The sequence below is a fragment of the Labrus mixtus genome, chromosome 17 (genome assembly GCF_963584025.1).
Source record: "Labrus mixtus chromosome 17, fLabMix1.1, whole genome shotgun sequence".
Classification (NCBI taxonomy): domain Eukaryota; kingdom Metazoa; phylum Chordata; class Actinopteri; order Labriformes; family Labridae; genus Labrus; species Labrus mixtus.
The window spans coordinates 5,486,277-5,502,089 of NC_083628.1; the positions used below are offsets into that span (position 1 = coordinate 5,486,277).

Below are 15,813 nucleotides of genomic sequence, written 5' to 3' on the forward strand. Positions count from 1 at the left end.
CCCCAGAGCTTTTTCAATTGTCAACTTTACCCTGCCTTCACCCTGGCTTGGGGTTGGGCAAAAATAAAATGCAACAAAACACAGACTCAACCCAAAGAAGGTATTCCCCTATGGATATTGATTAAAGATTAAAACTTTCTGGATTTGATCTCGCCCTGAACCACCTTGAAACTCTCAGTGAGGTTATAGCAAGGTTACAAAAACAAGTGGAGGAAATGGCTACACACCTATACTAAGAAATATACACCCACAGATGTGCTGATGGGATTAAATATACAGACTTCAAGGTTGATTTCTTCAGAGTAGGCAGCAGTGGGTCGGTACCCTTTCTAGGTTGGTCCCACATCGGAAGGCAACCCCCTCCTTTGAGCTCCACGCTGCTTTGTGAAACCAATATTCTGATTCACACCCACCTCCCCAAAACATCCCCCTCACCTAGCTCTTGATTACTTGAGGAAATTAGTTTTTGAAAAAAATAATTGGGCTTCTCATTTTTTACAGAAACAAACAGTTATTGGTGTAATTAAAAGTGTGAATTTATAGGCTGCTAACACTACCTAATTAAAAGGGGAACAGGCACAAAGGTAATTACTTTCATTTTAGTTGAAGAGAGTCTTTTGTTTTTTTCCCTGTCACAGATCAACACACCATATATACATCATACAAGTCTGTTCAATCATTGAAACTTGTGTAGCTTGTGCACAATGTTAGTGGATTTTATGTTTTGTTTGTTTGTTGTTTTGTTTTTTGCCAAACGATAAGATACAATATGGTATGGTACAGTAGGGTAGGGTACGGTATGGTACTGTACTGTACGGTACGGTAGGTTACAGTACATTTTATTAAAAAATATGTCTTGGACTTAAGTGCTGCACACATTTAACTGCCTCTATGGTAGAATCGATTAATGAAACAATGGGAAAAAACTTCAATGCACATGTAAACAGAGTGGAGCAAACCAATGAAATCCACAAACAACATATGTTGCACATCACCCTTATTGCACCGGAGGAAAAACACAATACATATGTAAATAAGATAAGAACACCATGATGCCAAATTACATTATTCATAAGTTTTCATCCTGGTGGGTACAAACATGTTTTTCACTATGTTTCACACCAATGACCTGATGCATCAGTACAAGTAGAACCAAACAGGTAGTGATAGATCGAAAGTGTTGATTTTGCCTTCTAGGAAGTTCCTGTAGTACCTTCTCTTTCTTATTTTGTTTTTTCTCTATTGGCCAATTAAGAGAAACTCAAGCTGTCTTATTCGTTTTCCATTTAGTTGAAAATGAAAGATGCTGACATGTTTTTTACTCTTCAGCATCCAAGTTTCCCATCCATTCAAAAGCCAGAAATAAAAAAGTACCCTCAAATGTTGAATGTCAACAAATGAGTCGATTCTGTGAAACATCCAGCTGTTAATGACAGCCTCTGACTCACAGACAGACATCTACATGTGAGACTTGTTAGAGTCTCATTATCAGTCTACAAAGATAAAGATGAAACGTTTAAGAAAAAAACAGCAAGCCAGTGTTCCAGACATGACTGTCTAAAAATGTGAGAGTTCTACAAACTCGTTAGCTGATGTCAACAAAGCCAAACTGTAAGCCAGGCCAAAACAAGAAGAAAGCTCTTGGACAAGATTTCAATCAGAGAATTCAAACCGGGGCAGTAAAAACTAACAGTTGTTTACCTTTGTACCATTGGTACTTTAAGTCGAAAATTGAGCAAGCATAGAATCCATCAGGATATTTCGATGGTGATATCAGGTAGGACATTACCAGTGAAGTGTATGAACATCACTGCAGCCTTTTCTCCGCCAAAAATTAGAGACATATTTGATTGTATCCTCCATGAAGAGGGTGTATTCTCACTACCCTCTATCATTTTAAAATCACCATATAATTAAGTCCTCAAAGACAACATTGTTTGTCCAAACGCACTCCTCTGAAGCCCCCGCCTCATCACCCTCTTGCAGTGTTTAAGCTTGACTTCATTGTTGTTGCCTTCTGTAGTCGCTCTTGCTTTATAAATCACGACCATTAAGGATACGGCACATTTAGTATGACATCATTGTACCATACTTAATCTGAACACTGGGAACTCTAATCGACTTTCATTTCCCCTGATGAAAACATTCAATTTGTGCTCGCAATCGGCCTCAAAACAAACATCTGACTTACTAAGGGGCATCATGAGGTGGTAAGAATAGCTCGCGAAGCGACCGTGATTGCTGGGATTGGTCCAAGATTAGCAAGACGGAACGAAATGTTGTGATGCCGCGAGTCAAGTCATGTCAATAAAGTAGTTAGATCCAAAAATAGGAAGTTAAAAAAGCGTGTATAATTAATGCCGTTGGAGTCGTTTAATGATCTCTAAAGATGATTTATAAATAGAATGATAGATCGCACAGATAAAAGCAAAATATAGCTCGTGAAAAATAAATTACACAATGAGCATCCACATCAGAAACCGATCCAGACTCATAAAAACAGCAGATGGATGGAGCGATATGACTAATGTCTTCTGGATCCAAAGTCACATCCAGCCAAATGCCTGCTTTAAATGTGAAAATAGAGCGGTTGCCATAGTGCTTTAAAGGAGCTCTGTGAACTTTAAGTTTAATGACATAATCACTGCCCTTACTTCACCCATTCCTCGTCCTTGTGTGGGATTTTTACAACCACTATTATCTTTTTATGAAGCTCCTTTTTTTATCATCTATTTGAGAGCAACTCCTCCCACTCTTTATACTCTGTTTTTTCTAGTACACTCACCTTTTGTTTGCTGTCATAAAGAATCAGTCAAATGTTCTCCTCTCAAGAAACAAAACCCCCTTTCATTATGCCGATACTTCACCGAAACAGTCTTTAGGGACATTCAAAGCGACGCAAAACAGTTCTTTACATTTCTCTAAAGGGGAGTTAATCCAGTTGAATTTGTAATCAATGAGAAACATCTCTTCCTGTTAATTGCCTAATCCTCCTTTAAACCGATTTGCATGAAGGGAGCTGATTTACAGATTTACTTGCAAAGGTGCGTCTCAGATTAAAGGCAGACTGCGCTTGCAGGCTGCTGCAGATTTAGTGAACGTCTCCCTCTGCAGCCCTCCTGGCCTACACACATATGGTTGACAATATTGTGCACTTATGTTTAAGCTATTTATCTAAATCAACCATCCACGCAGAATCCATGTGTGATCGCTCCTTTCTGCCATCGAAATACATTTGCCAGTCTTTGTGTTTTTTAATGGAATGATGTGGACAGTCTTTACTTCTAAATGAAGCCTGGAATCGAGACAGATCGTCAAGCTTATGTTTTCTTTATGATGCATTTGGTCCCCCTTCTGTTCAGACTAATTCCTATAGACTTTTTTTTTCTAAAATGCCAGCTTTACAAAATGACTGATTGCAAAGAGGAGCGCCCTGAACAACTAAGACGGCTGCTGATGTGAGAACTTTCTAAATCTAACGTTGCCTTGTTCAAAAAAATCCACATGACAGAGGAATTGGGCATTGCTCTTTCAGAGGTTTTGTGGGATAAGAGTCTGCCTATGATACATTCTTGCTCTGTGAACAGTAGACACCAGCTGATTCAATTTAAGGTGGTCCACCGACTTCACTATTCTAAACACAGTTTGCATCGATTCTATTCTTCTGTTTCCCCGTTGTGTGACAGGTGCAATGTTTCAGAGGACACATTGACTCATGCCTTCTGGTCCTGTCCTTTGCTCACTGGATTTTAGTCCAACATATTTGACTGGTACTCTAAGGCCTATAATAAACTCTTTTATCCAGATGCTGAAGTTGCAATCTTTGGCTGCTCACAGTTAACTGAAAGTCTTCCTTCACACCTGCAATGCTCCCTAGCACTGGGGATAATTATCGCTAAGAGACTCATTCTGACAGACTGGAAGTCGTCTTCCCCACCTTCTTTTCAAAAATGTATCTCTGAAATGATGTCAGCCATACGAATGGAAAAACTCAGGTTCCTGAGGACCAGTTTGATTAAGAAATTCTTGGCAATCTGGGACCCATTTCTTGCGCATTTGGACAAAGCTGATGTGGGTTGAAAACTCACCTTGTTACCACCACGGACCTCTTCTTAAGAGACTTAATACGCAGCGTATTTGGGTTTACTGAGTGTCTGGCAGCTATGCAAGAAATTTCTGTTTACTTTTCACTTGGTTTTTTTTCACCTAATTTTTTAATGTACATGTCTGAGCCATGTTTGTTTGTTTGTTTGAGTTCCTGTATGTCCTTGTATTATTTGTATTATGCACAAAAGATAAAAACTACAAATAAAATATTGAAAAAAAAGAAAAATCCACATGAATACAAGTTATAATTAGTTGTAGTTGGTCAGCATCCCACAGAGTAAACCGGTCCAACAAACAAAAAGATGTTTTGGAATTGAATGTTTCAAATTATTATTACACAGCAGAATGAAAGTGTAGCATCCAGCTCTGTAACTGCCACTTGACTCCAGAATTGTTTTTCCTGGCCCCTGATTGAACCGACAAACACTGGTAATAAAAGTATTGATTAGCTTTGTATGTGTTGTGTATGCATTCAGAAAAAAAGACTTTCCTATTAAAGGTTTTTCCTTCAACCAAGCACAAACTGAGCTTCACCCTTTTCTTTTTTTTTTTTTTTTCCACCGCAGGCTCTAGCTTGTCAGCGGTGTTTCTATATCCAGCCCGCTCTCATCTCTCCTCTCCAATTAATCAGAGGTGCAGTCAGGCATTTTCACCGGCAAGTCAAAGTTTGCGATGTAAATCTATTTTCCTTTTGCATAAAGTCAGGGAAAAGTCAGGTCACTATTGTTAGCAAAGCTGCTAGCGAACTACAAATGAAAATGCCACTTCCAGCGTCTGGCAGTCCAGAAAGGCAAAACAGAGCCAGATGAAAAGGTTATATACATTTTGTCATCACCTCTCCAGAATGAAAGTGTGTACGTGTGACCTGACTGTACATGATGCAGGATGAGTTTTTATTAAGCGCAGCCTCTGGCAGTCAGGGAGAGTTCAACAAAACTAGGTTAAGTGTGTATGTAAAGAGAGGCAGTGTGGAACAGAGGTGTGTTTGTGTGTGTGTTTACAATATGAAAAGGATACATGTTGGTGTGCCTGCAAGCGTGAAAACAAAGCAGACTGACATCCTGAGAAAAATGACACATAAGTCATTTCACAAATGCCCTAAAAACAATATATGTTTATGTCTTTTTAGTCATCTCAGGGAGGAAGGAATTATAGATCTACAGGGGAAGGAGGTCAGGTAGGATGAATGGGTTAACAAAGTTTTTCTACTTAAACATGTAAGACTGTTTGTTTACTGTACTACACCAACAGTCAAGGTACCCTATAAATCAACTTATAGTCATATGCTATTTATTTTCTCTATAAGTGCAATTATACAGCAAGAGAAAAAGTGACATAAGAGAAAAAGAGAAAATAAAAACAAGACAAGAACTGACAATGTACAAATGTGTCAGTAAGGATGATGTAAGACATGTTATGTGTGAAGAAATCATAAATGAATAATGGCAGTTGTGTTAAATGTGGATTTTTTTAATGACTTTTTAATCCACATTTCAAACTTAAGCAATTCAAACAGCTATTGTTTACATTTTTGCAAGGGCACCAGATATAAACCACATATTAAAAAAAGTGTGTTGCTTCTGTGTGTCTGAATCCTGGTGGTGCGTCACTCCGGGAGGAAGTCTTATGGCTTTAAACTCGACCCGTAAATTATTAAACACCAGGTGATAAAATGTGAATGGTGTTGTCTGGGTGGCCATTACACATTATTCCAGTGTTATACCTCCATGTAGGTCAAAAAGAAAAGCCTTCAGCATCATTTATTCTGGGAGCGCTGCGATAGAAAAGACGAGAGAGCTATCAATGACTTCAGATTCCACAAGTGCTCCTGTCCATTTAAAAGGCTTTCCACGTGCAGTGTAGTCTGAATATTTTATTTGCCATACATGACACTATAAAGATAGTCCGTCTGTGTGAAACAGAGAGACATGCCCACATGAAAAAAAACAAATGAATATTCAGTAGTTTTATCTAAGAAGGCAGCAGATAGTGTCTGTAGAGATTTATATCAGTGCTGGCAGCTATTTTTTGTGTGTGCAATATTTATAATTCAGTCGCATGCTAATAAATGTCTAATTTATGTGATTAAGCAGAAAAAGAAAGTGATGATAGGGAAGGCAATTTGTGTTTCATTGGAGATCATGTTACACACATTGCTCGACTGACACATTAGCTTCTGAAATGAAGACTGGCCCTTTGGAAAGGATCGCAGTTTGCACGTGAGCGAGGGAGTAAGTAACCTGTGTGTAAATGTGTGTGTGTGTGGTCTAAAAAGGAAAATAGAGAAGTCCTCTGACCGTACATCGATTCCATAAATGCACCGATCATTTTGATACTGTAGCTTCTCATGTTGCTGTGTTACGTTTTTCTGCGGCTGTAGTGATCGTTGTGACACATCATGAGCGTCATAAGCATCATAAGCGTCATCATCATTAGGCCGGACCCCCTAATGTGATGATGGAATGCCAAGTGAAACTTTTCAAAACACGATCGGTGTAATATGAGCTTCTCTAGTGTACTGCTGATTAGTATTTTCTAAAAGAGACAGAAAACAAAGCTAAGGACTGAGGCGGGAAAAGCTGCGGTGTAAAAGAAAAGGAGAGGTGCAGGTGTGTGAAGGTGCGAGCATGTGGGTGCATTTGTGTGTGGGTGAAGGTGCGTGTGTGAGCATGTGTTATGGGAAATACGGCATCTGTTTTACTAAGTAAAAGGTCATAAAACCAACTTAGGGAAACTCAATGTAATAATGTAATGACTTAAATACGCAGCAGTCCAGTGCATGAAGAAATACAAAGTAAGTCATTGGCAGCGCGAAAACAAACTTGCTTTCTAATTGTAGATGCATTAAAGTGAAAATAACTCAAGAGATGCCAGAGCTGCTCTGCTGTGCTGCATTTGGACGATGCATGTGTTGATGTCGGAGCTTGTTAACCTGCTTGTTTAATCAAGGCAGGCTTTCAAACAAAACATAGAACTGAAACAAAACAGAAAAATATAGGTGCTTTCCTGCTGTATGGAAGCAAACCTATTCTAATATTGTACTTTTTAACTGACGGTTTTCCATGGATTGTTACATAGAGGCCCATAGATGAATAAAGAATGACTTTAGTTGGTGCAGTGGGTAAGAGTTTTGCTTAAAACTCCTTTTCCAAGGAAGAAAAAATCAACACACAAATTACTACCCGTTAGGCGTGGTTAACGATCATGAAAAATAAATGCATTATCATATCTTTAGACATTGACAAACAAGTTACATTACGGCACAGCAGCACCAGTCAGGTATTCGAAAAAAAAAAAAAAACTGACCTGAGCTGCACGACTGCGCAAGCCTCCTGTACCAAAACAAAGCTGCTGTGCTGTCTGAATGTCTGCACTCGTTCTGCAGCGGGAGCTGTCCAGCCGGCTGTGGAGAACTGAGAGGAGATCTTGTACACAAACACGACACCCTCAAGGACAAAAAAATACCTGAGACAGGATGATTAATACTTACAGGGACACTGGGAGTAAACAGGAACCCACTCACTTTTTGGCCAACGTGGGGACTCCATGTCACCGATTTCAGAGTGTACAAGTGTGTGCAGAATAGTAAACATTAAAGTCATTGTTTTCTTATTTAAGTGCTGACTTATGGTGGCCTCAAAGCTCTCTTTTGTAGCATTAAAATATACACAAATGTATGCAGACGTCTCATCTTAAAGGGGACATATTATGAAAAATCCACTTTGACAGTGTTTTTGAACATTTGGGTAACCTGTGTCTACCAAGCCACAAAATGTGAAATAAACCCACCTAGTCCTTTGTTTGTGGTCTGCAACATAGAGAAAAATGCTCCGTTTCAAATTTGCTCTCCTTGTGACATCACAGTGGGATTCTGGTAAAAAAAAAAAAAAAAACCCTCCCCTCCCCTGGTATCTCCACCCATGGACTCCACCCCCAGCCTAGAGCGAAACGCAGGTCTGCCATTTTTATTCTCGCTAGTGAAGGAGTGATGTTTACTGGGAAAACTCAGGGGGGGCTCATTGCATTTAAAGAGACACACACACCAAAACGGAGCGTTCTGAGAGAGCTGGTTTATACAGGGTCTCAAACCTCCTCTGGTGTTGATTCATGATATATTTTGACCAAAGCACATCACGGATGTTTCATTTAGACCACAGGGGGACTGTTTGAAAAAGTGGGAAAGGGGTTTAATATGTCCTCTTTAATGTCCTTAAACATGCCAATAGAGCTTTTGTTCCCGTTGTATTCTAGGAGAAAAATCCAAAGCATGCAACTGATTCCCTGATACAAGGATTTTCTGATGTCTGAGATGATGATTGCTCTAATGTTCTTTTTCTATTCCAGGAAATAGCCCAGCTAATGGTACTGGTGGACTTGTAAACATTCTTAACTTTGTTTTCTGGAGGGAATTTGTTGCGAAATGAGGTATCATGGCAACAGCTTATCATGGCCTGCTCATTCCCTTAATGAATGAGCGGACCAGGGTGGCTTAAATGTTAATTTATTCAGCTACAGATGATAACTAAATATCTGCCACTGTGCGCCCCTGTCCTTGTTGTCTGTGTCGACAGGAGAATGCAGCTGTCACGAGGGTTATTCCCCCGATCCCGTCCATAAACACCTCTGTGTTCGCAGCGACTGGGGTCGAAACGAAGGGTGAGTCCTGTCTGCTTGATGTGCTCATATCTGACAAGTGGCTTGTACTTAAATGACCTTACAGCTGGTTTGGAAGTCCCAACTCCCAACTGTATTAGCGCAGGATATTAACTTTGAATAAAATAAAGGTGAATTGTTAGCTTTGATGGATTAGCTATCAGGAGCAAGTTCCTCCAAGTAGATTTTTAGAGTATTAAAATGATTACATAAAGGGAAACTAAGGCAGAAAATCCATCTAATAACTCCCTGTATGCTTTCCAAAAATTGGAGAACAGTGGTGTCAAATATAAGCAGTTTGTAGTTAATTGGCTCAAATATGCGAATTCACCTGTGTGGTCTCTTAACTTGAGGAAGTAGGCTTAATGGAAATAAGGAGGGAAAGTTACAGTGAACAGTAAGGACAGACAGACAGAGAGAGGAAAAGTTTAAAAAAGAAGAAAAGACTGAACAACGTGGAAAAAAAGGAAGCTCAAATGGTAAAAAAAAAAAAAAAACAGACGTAAAAGTGAATCAAATGAGCCCTCTGTCTGACTCTGACCTTGTTTGACAATTAGCTGCTTCTCCCAATCACCGGTACATTTAAAAGGTCCCACATTGTTATTCTACTCCACCTGTTATCTGCTGGATTCAGGCCAGTCTCAGATCAGATTTCCATTCACTGGTTTTGTAGCAGTTACAGCTGACAAGAGAGAAATCTTAGCTGTACAAAAACACATCGTTTGATCAAGGGATGTCAGCTATGACCTTGTATGACTTTTTTAAAAGTGTTTTAGTTTATCATCTGTGCAGAATATTTTAACTTTGCAACTGCAATGAATGGAAAATGACTGGAAAAATCATAGATACACATTATAGTAAAGCATCAGATATCTTTTAAATAAGAGAAAAACAAAACCCCCAGTCTATCAAAATTGAAAGATGCATTAAGAATACACTTAAAGCTACTGTGACCCTAGCTACAACCTCAATCAATCATATCAAAGTTGACAATCTTGATTATCCTTCACAAATGATCTTGGATTTCAGTTTCAAGTGGCTTTATGAACAGCCTAGATTTTTCCAAAATTCCACAACCTTTCCAGTCTTTTGCTGCTACTGTCCCATCGCTTTTTGAAACATGTCGTCGGCATCAGATAAAGATGTGCTCATCATTTTCAAAAAACAATGAAATTTCACAGTTTATACTTTGAGTATGTTTTCTTTGTGCTAAGTACGGGGTTACAGTTTTTTGCAAATCAGTGCATCCTGTTTTCATTTACCTTTTACACAACGTCCCATTTCTTTAGGAAACATGGTTGTAATTGTGTTTTTAAAGGTTGTACATAATGCAATGATTTAAGAGGAATTTTCATATATTTCTCTCTGATTTTATTTCCCCCTCTGTCCTCTAGTCCTTGGCCATACGCTAACCTGGAGAAAGGCTACGACCTAGTTACGGGAGCGCAAGCCCCAGAGAGGATATTCAGGTGAGTCCTCTGCTGCATCTCCTGAGTGCACGACTTCTGCCGGCCATCTGTGACTTTTTGGGATGCACACTGAAATCATCATGGTGTTCTTGGCGTGTTTGTATGTGTGTGTCTGAGCATACAGATAAACAGCACAAATTCAGAGGACTCACATACACACAGCTGGATGGACACACAAATACAACTTGTGCAGGGCTCAAGTGTTACCCATGGGCGCTTATGTAGAGGAATAGCCCGCGGGGGAGTCTCAGTTCAGATGCTTTTACTGCCATTATTGTTCCACTTCTTGTTGTTGATGGGGTCATTGTGTCTGACATTTCTGAAGAAGTGTAAAGCTCATAGGGCCCATTCAGTGACACACTGCTATTTTTTTTTTTAAGTTTATTAAACCACAAACTTCCTTATGTGTTTACACATTTGTATTTAATATTGTATCTGGACCCTCAAAGCAGTTTTAACCCATTATTTTCCATCTTAAATAAGCTGCATCAGCCTGACTTAGTGCATTAATTTCGCTTTAAGACACAGGCCTTTTTGAACAAAGAATGATTGATATAAAGCTTTTTACTGTAGATAGAAGTTAGTAGCCACTACATGGTATAGGTATTTAATATTAGGGATGTATTGGTTCACAGAGGTCACGGTGTAGTCTGTACCTTGGTGTTGGGGTCATGGTTCAATATGATTGGTTCAACAGGAAAAAAAAAAGCAACTAAACAACGGATGCATAATATTTAGGTTTCTCTAAATTTATTTTGGACTGACAGCAGTGCAAGTTACAGTTTGTACCATCTTGTGTTAATTAGAACTAGCTGGGATAGTTGGTACAATCCATTGTGTATGAAACATATAAACTAAAAAGAAAGGAACATATATCTGAATAACGTCTTGAAATTGTCAAATAAATACTTAAGACCTAAGACTTTATTGTCCACATGGGGAAATTCCTTTTCACAGCAACAAATCTGTCCAACAGACAAAACCCACCAACGACAGTACATACACAAAACACATTGTGTCAAAAAATGTCAAACAACAATCAAATGTTCCCACTCGGGCCCGTTCAGCGAGGCATTTTGTTCAGGTCAGCTATGACAGCAGAGATCAGTCCATTCCCGAGGCGGGCCCCTCTGCATCTCAGTGCTCGTCCAGAGGGAAGTCGGGTGAGGTGGGTGTTAAGTGGAATGTGTGATGTCCTGTTCTATCGAGGTTGCAATGTGTGTAATGGCCCTGTTGTTGAGTTCTGTTAGGTTGGGTGTGGGGAGACCAATTATTCTGGCAGCTGTGGTAGTGATGTGTGTGAGTTTGGCCCTGTTTTTAACAGATAACTTGTTGAAGAAGCAGGTGGAACAGTACAGTAGGATGGGCTGGCTCATTCTCTGATACAGCAGCAGGAGAAGATGGGGGGGGGGGGGCAACATAAAGTCTGTTTCATTTTGCCATGCTCAAGGAATTGACACATCTGGGTGATGTTGACTAGCATTCATTAGCATGTTTAACGTGTTTCCAGTGACATACTACACTGTGAAACCAAAGTTTCCACACTCAACTGATTTAAAGAAGCAGGGTAGGTCTTCTGGCTGTGTTTTCATGTGTATGCTTCTTCTGCTCCGTTTGTTGTTTGTAGCTGTTAGCAAACAGTTACCTGCATTATCGCCACCTGGATTGGGTTGTGAATACTGCCATGTGTGATTGCCTTTTTTTCGCTACTCATTTGTCGTATGACTGCGTGCAACAAACAGGAATATCCAAACTGTGACATGCTTTCTGAATATTAATATGCTTAACTTTTTTTTTGTTAACCAATATTAATTTAAATCCCCAAATATAGCGCTTATCTAAACCAATGTGAAATGGACTGAATGTGACATTTGCTCTAGAGCTGTCAAAATGAAGGGTTAATTACGATTGATTAATCACAAACAAATAATGGGTTTAAATGTCATATGTCACTGATAATAAAACTGTAACCAGTAGTTGTATTAATATAATAAAAGCCATTGCTATAAAGGCTTTAGATTTCTTTTTTTTTTGTTTATGCCAGAGAAGAAACCACCAGGGATTGACTGATAAGTCTGCCTGGCTCTCTCCTCTCCCATACATGATGTTAGGATCGTCTACACACATATCTGAAGAGAATCACAAACACACATACAAGCTTACATACAGAGATGTGCTCAGGTACTTCCAAAACCGCCAATGCTTTGATTGATGGGCGACCTTTTCCATTACATACTGTTTAAAACTACTGCAGTTGCTTTTTTTTAAAGCTTTAAAAAGGTCCTGTGTCATTCAGAACTCCTTTTACTGGATTGTTTTTATACTGTATGTGGTCTACCACAATCCTACTCCACACGTGACTCGCATGCAGTGGGGAAACCGAAAGGCTAGATGGTCAACACTCCAGACGAATACAACGAGGGACTACTATGGGAATAGGGGGTGGCAAGCCACTGTGTGCAGAGGGGTGGTGACGGGATCAAATTTCCCTTCCAGGGACACTAAAGATCTGAACTGAACTGAACTGAAGGTGAAAAAATTCAAGTAGTTTGTGAAGTAACACGTGATAGTGAGGAATAAAGTACAATAAAAAAGTGGAAGTGGAAAAAAAATTGAAACAAGTTAGTCAGTTTGCAATGCTAATATTAGTCACATTGTTGATGTGATTATCTGTGCTTAGTTAATCAGGATGTCTGTCATTTATGATATTATTTTTATCATCATCTTCACAGCAAATATTTTGACATTCAGTGTTGATACACCTTGGTAATTGGTGTGTTTATTTCCTTTCTGTGTTACTTCACATTTTCACATTGAGTTTAAGGACAGTCTCTGATTTTGAGCTCTATCCTGATTTCATGCTCACTTCCCCTCCAGTTAGTAGGAGTGATGACGTCTTTGTCACAGTGATCTTGCTCCCTTTATACCCCGCCCTTGCAGAGATAGCTTCTCAGCCTGAATCCACTTAAAGAAATTAGGTGCTATCCAAAATATTTTAACAGTGCACCAAAACACATCCGATCTTTCAGGTGTTCATTGCACAGTTTAAGCACGACAGCATGTACCAAATCTGCTCTTTGATCCAAGCAATGCATCTGTCCAGAGTCTACAGAAGAAGAAAGATGAAATGACAACAGCATACAAATACTTTCAGCTATGTGTCCAAAATTCACACAGATAGCAAACAAATTGAGTAAAGATGCAGCAACCAAGTGGAAAAAAACCTCAGCAGGTTCCTGTTGGACGGTTTAATATCAGGGCTGTGTCAGGAGAGAGATAGTAGAGACTGCACTGCTCTCCAGCTGGACACTGAGCCAATCCTATGACAGTAAAGAGAAGCTTAATAACTGGGATTCTTTCCACAGATGGGGATCCTTTTTGGAACCAGTTCGGCCTCCTACTTGTTGTTTTATTTTATTTTTATTTTATAAGTACTACCTTGGAAGCAACTAAATTTGTGTAGTACTTAAGTCCAAGACAAATTTCCATCAGGGGACAAACAATTTATTGTATTGTACAAAAAGAGATGGTCTAGACCTTACACTTCATTATATTACAATACAATACATACCATACGATATATGATACTATGCAATACAATACGATAAGATTTTTGTGATTAAGATATGATGCAATATGGTACAATACAAAATTATGTAACACACGTTATGATATAATGCAACGTGATATATAACACTACATTAAAATACAGTGTCTTGGGATAACTTTTGGTTGATTGGTATGGTATGGTATGGTAATATAATGCAGGGGAAAGTGTCTTGAGATAACATTTGATTGATATGGTATGGTATGGTGATATAAAGAGAAAGGTCTAGACCTACTTTTTTGTGAAGTGTCTTGAGATAACTTTTGGTTGATTGGTATGGAATGGTATGGTATGCTATGGTATGCGATGGGACGGTGTGGTATCTTAGGATATTGCACTTGTTGCTTGTTGCCAGAATCAATGAAAAATGCATCTTCAGGCCTGAGGGTTCCATTAAAAAGGGGTTGGTTGCAATTGTAATGCATTAAGCGTAATTTTTTTCAAATGTTAATGAGGTATTGATAGTAAGGGTAGGTCAGAATGAGTGTAATGCATTCAGAACGTCTGATTCTAATTATTATTCTGGCAGCAGTAATTGTACAAGCTGAAGGTTTTCAATGATGAGGTTTGGCAGCCCAGAAAAACATGCTGTTCCAGCTATCAGGAATTGTACATAAACAAGCATCTGGGACAATTTGGATGTCAGCAGTATTTAACAGTGGATACACTTAAAATGAGGCAAAATGTATGCGTGATATATTTTTATTTAGGTCTGAAAATAAAGGGTTGGATGAGATTTTACGCCCATGTCTTTGACAACCAAAGCCTTTTGAGCTTGGTTTCTTGGTGTGTGGTCTTGTCTCCCTCTCTTTTCTTATGCATTCAATAACACATGATGCAAAGCACAACCTGTGCCGTGCTATTTGCGAGCCATTACCAGGTGTTATTTTGTATTCCATAATGAAAGGTCTAGCCCCCCTGCAGGCTATCCTCCTGAGGATGCTAATATTCATTCCAGAGAAAACCAAATGAATTTTACACCACCTTGAACATAAGTCGTCAGCAAACACGCCACACGCATGGTAAGGCATTGTGCTGCAGAACACATTACTTTTAGAGACAAGGCTTTTCTAAATTAGTAGGTAAAGGAGCCAGGCAAAGTCGATTTTTGCTTCCAGCTGTGCCATAGCTGAGCCACATGCAAATGCCAATGTAATTAGTTACCACACAGAATTGGCAAGATGGCTATTATTCACATCAAACTGTGTCGATTTAATTTTAATTGCTAAAAAAGTTATTAGTGGCTATGTGTGTAATTTCCTACTGAATATGGTACTACTTTATAGTGGCATGGTCTTTCATTCATTTTGATACATTACATATTAATGTGTGGTTATCCCTTAAGAAACCAACGGCCCATGTATATTGATTTGTATCTTGAATATCACAATATGTGTAGAAGCAAGCAAAGAACAATTGTGCCAGACTCTCATCGAATTGTGCCCCAGACTCTCCCAGATTCAATATCACACCTACCTGGCCTTGTTAGGACATTCAAAGTGTATTCAGGGAAACATTTCTAGGAAGATCATCCATAAATGTATAACCATCAATATTTAACAACCTGCAATATGCCAGCATTAAAAAGAAAAAGGGAAAAAGAAGCTTTGGAGGCAGCTTAATGTGTGCAGCTCTTGAGTCTAAGACATATTTCCCTAAGGGAACAATGAAGTGTGTCGTATAGTTTCACATAATATTGTATCGCATCACACTGTATCATTTTGCCCCTGACCAGACCACACTGGACTGAACCATTGCATAGCTTACTGTAGATTATTTTAGCTTAGCTTACTGTAGTTTATCTTACTGTAGCTTCATTTACTGTTGCTTATCTTAGCTTAGTTTACTGTAGCTTAGCTTAATGTAGTTTAGCTTACTGTAGCTTAGTTTACTGTAGCTTAGCTTACTGTAGTTTATCTTACTGTAGCTTATCTTAGTTTAGTTTACTGTAGCTTAGCTAACTGTAGTTTAGCTTAC

General features: G+C 39.0%; 1 protein-coding gene across 1 annotated transcript in view; it reads left to right on the forward strand.

The window, feature by feature from the left end:
- LOC132992124 (astrotactin-2-like) overlaps window positions 1-15,813 on the forward strand; it is a 307,673-nt gene that overhangs the window by 168,942 nt on the left and 122,918 nt on the right. The window contains exons 8-9 of the mRNA XM_061061275.1: window positions 8,679-8,763; window positions 10,155-10,229. Of these exons, the coding sequence (XP_060917258.1) occupies window positions 8,679-8,763; window positions 10,155-10,229 (160 nt within the window). The remainder of the gene's footprint in view (window positions 1-8,678; window positions 8,764-10,154; window positions 10,230-15,813) is intronic.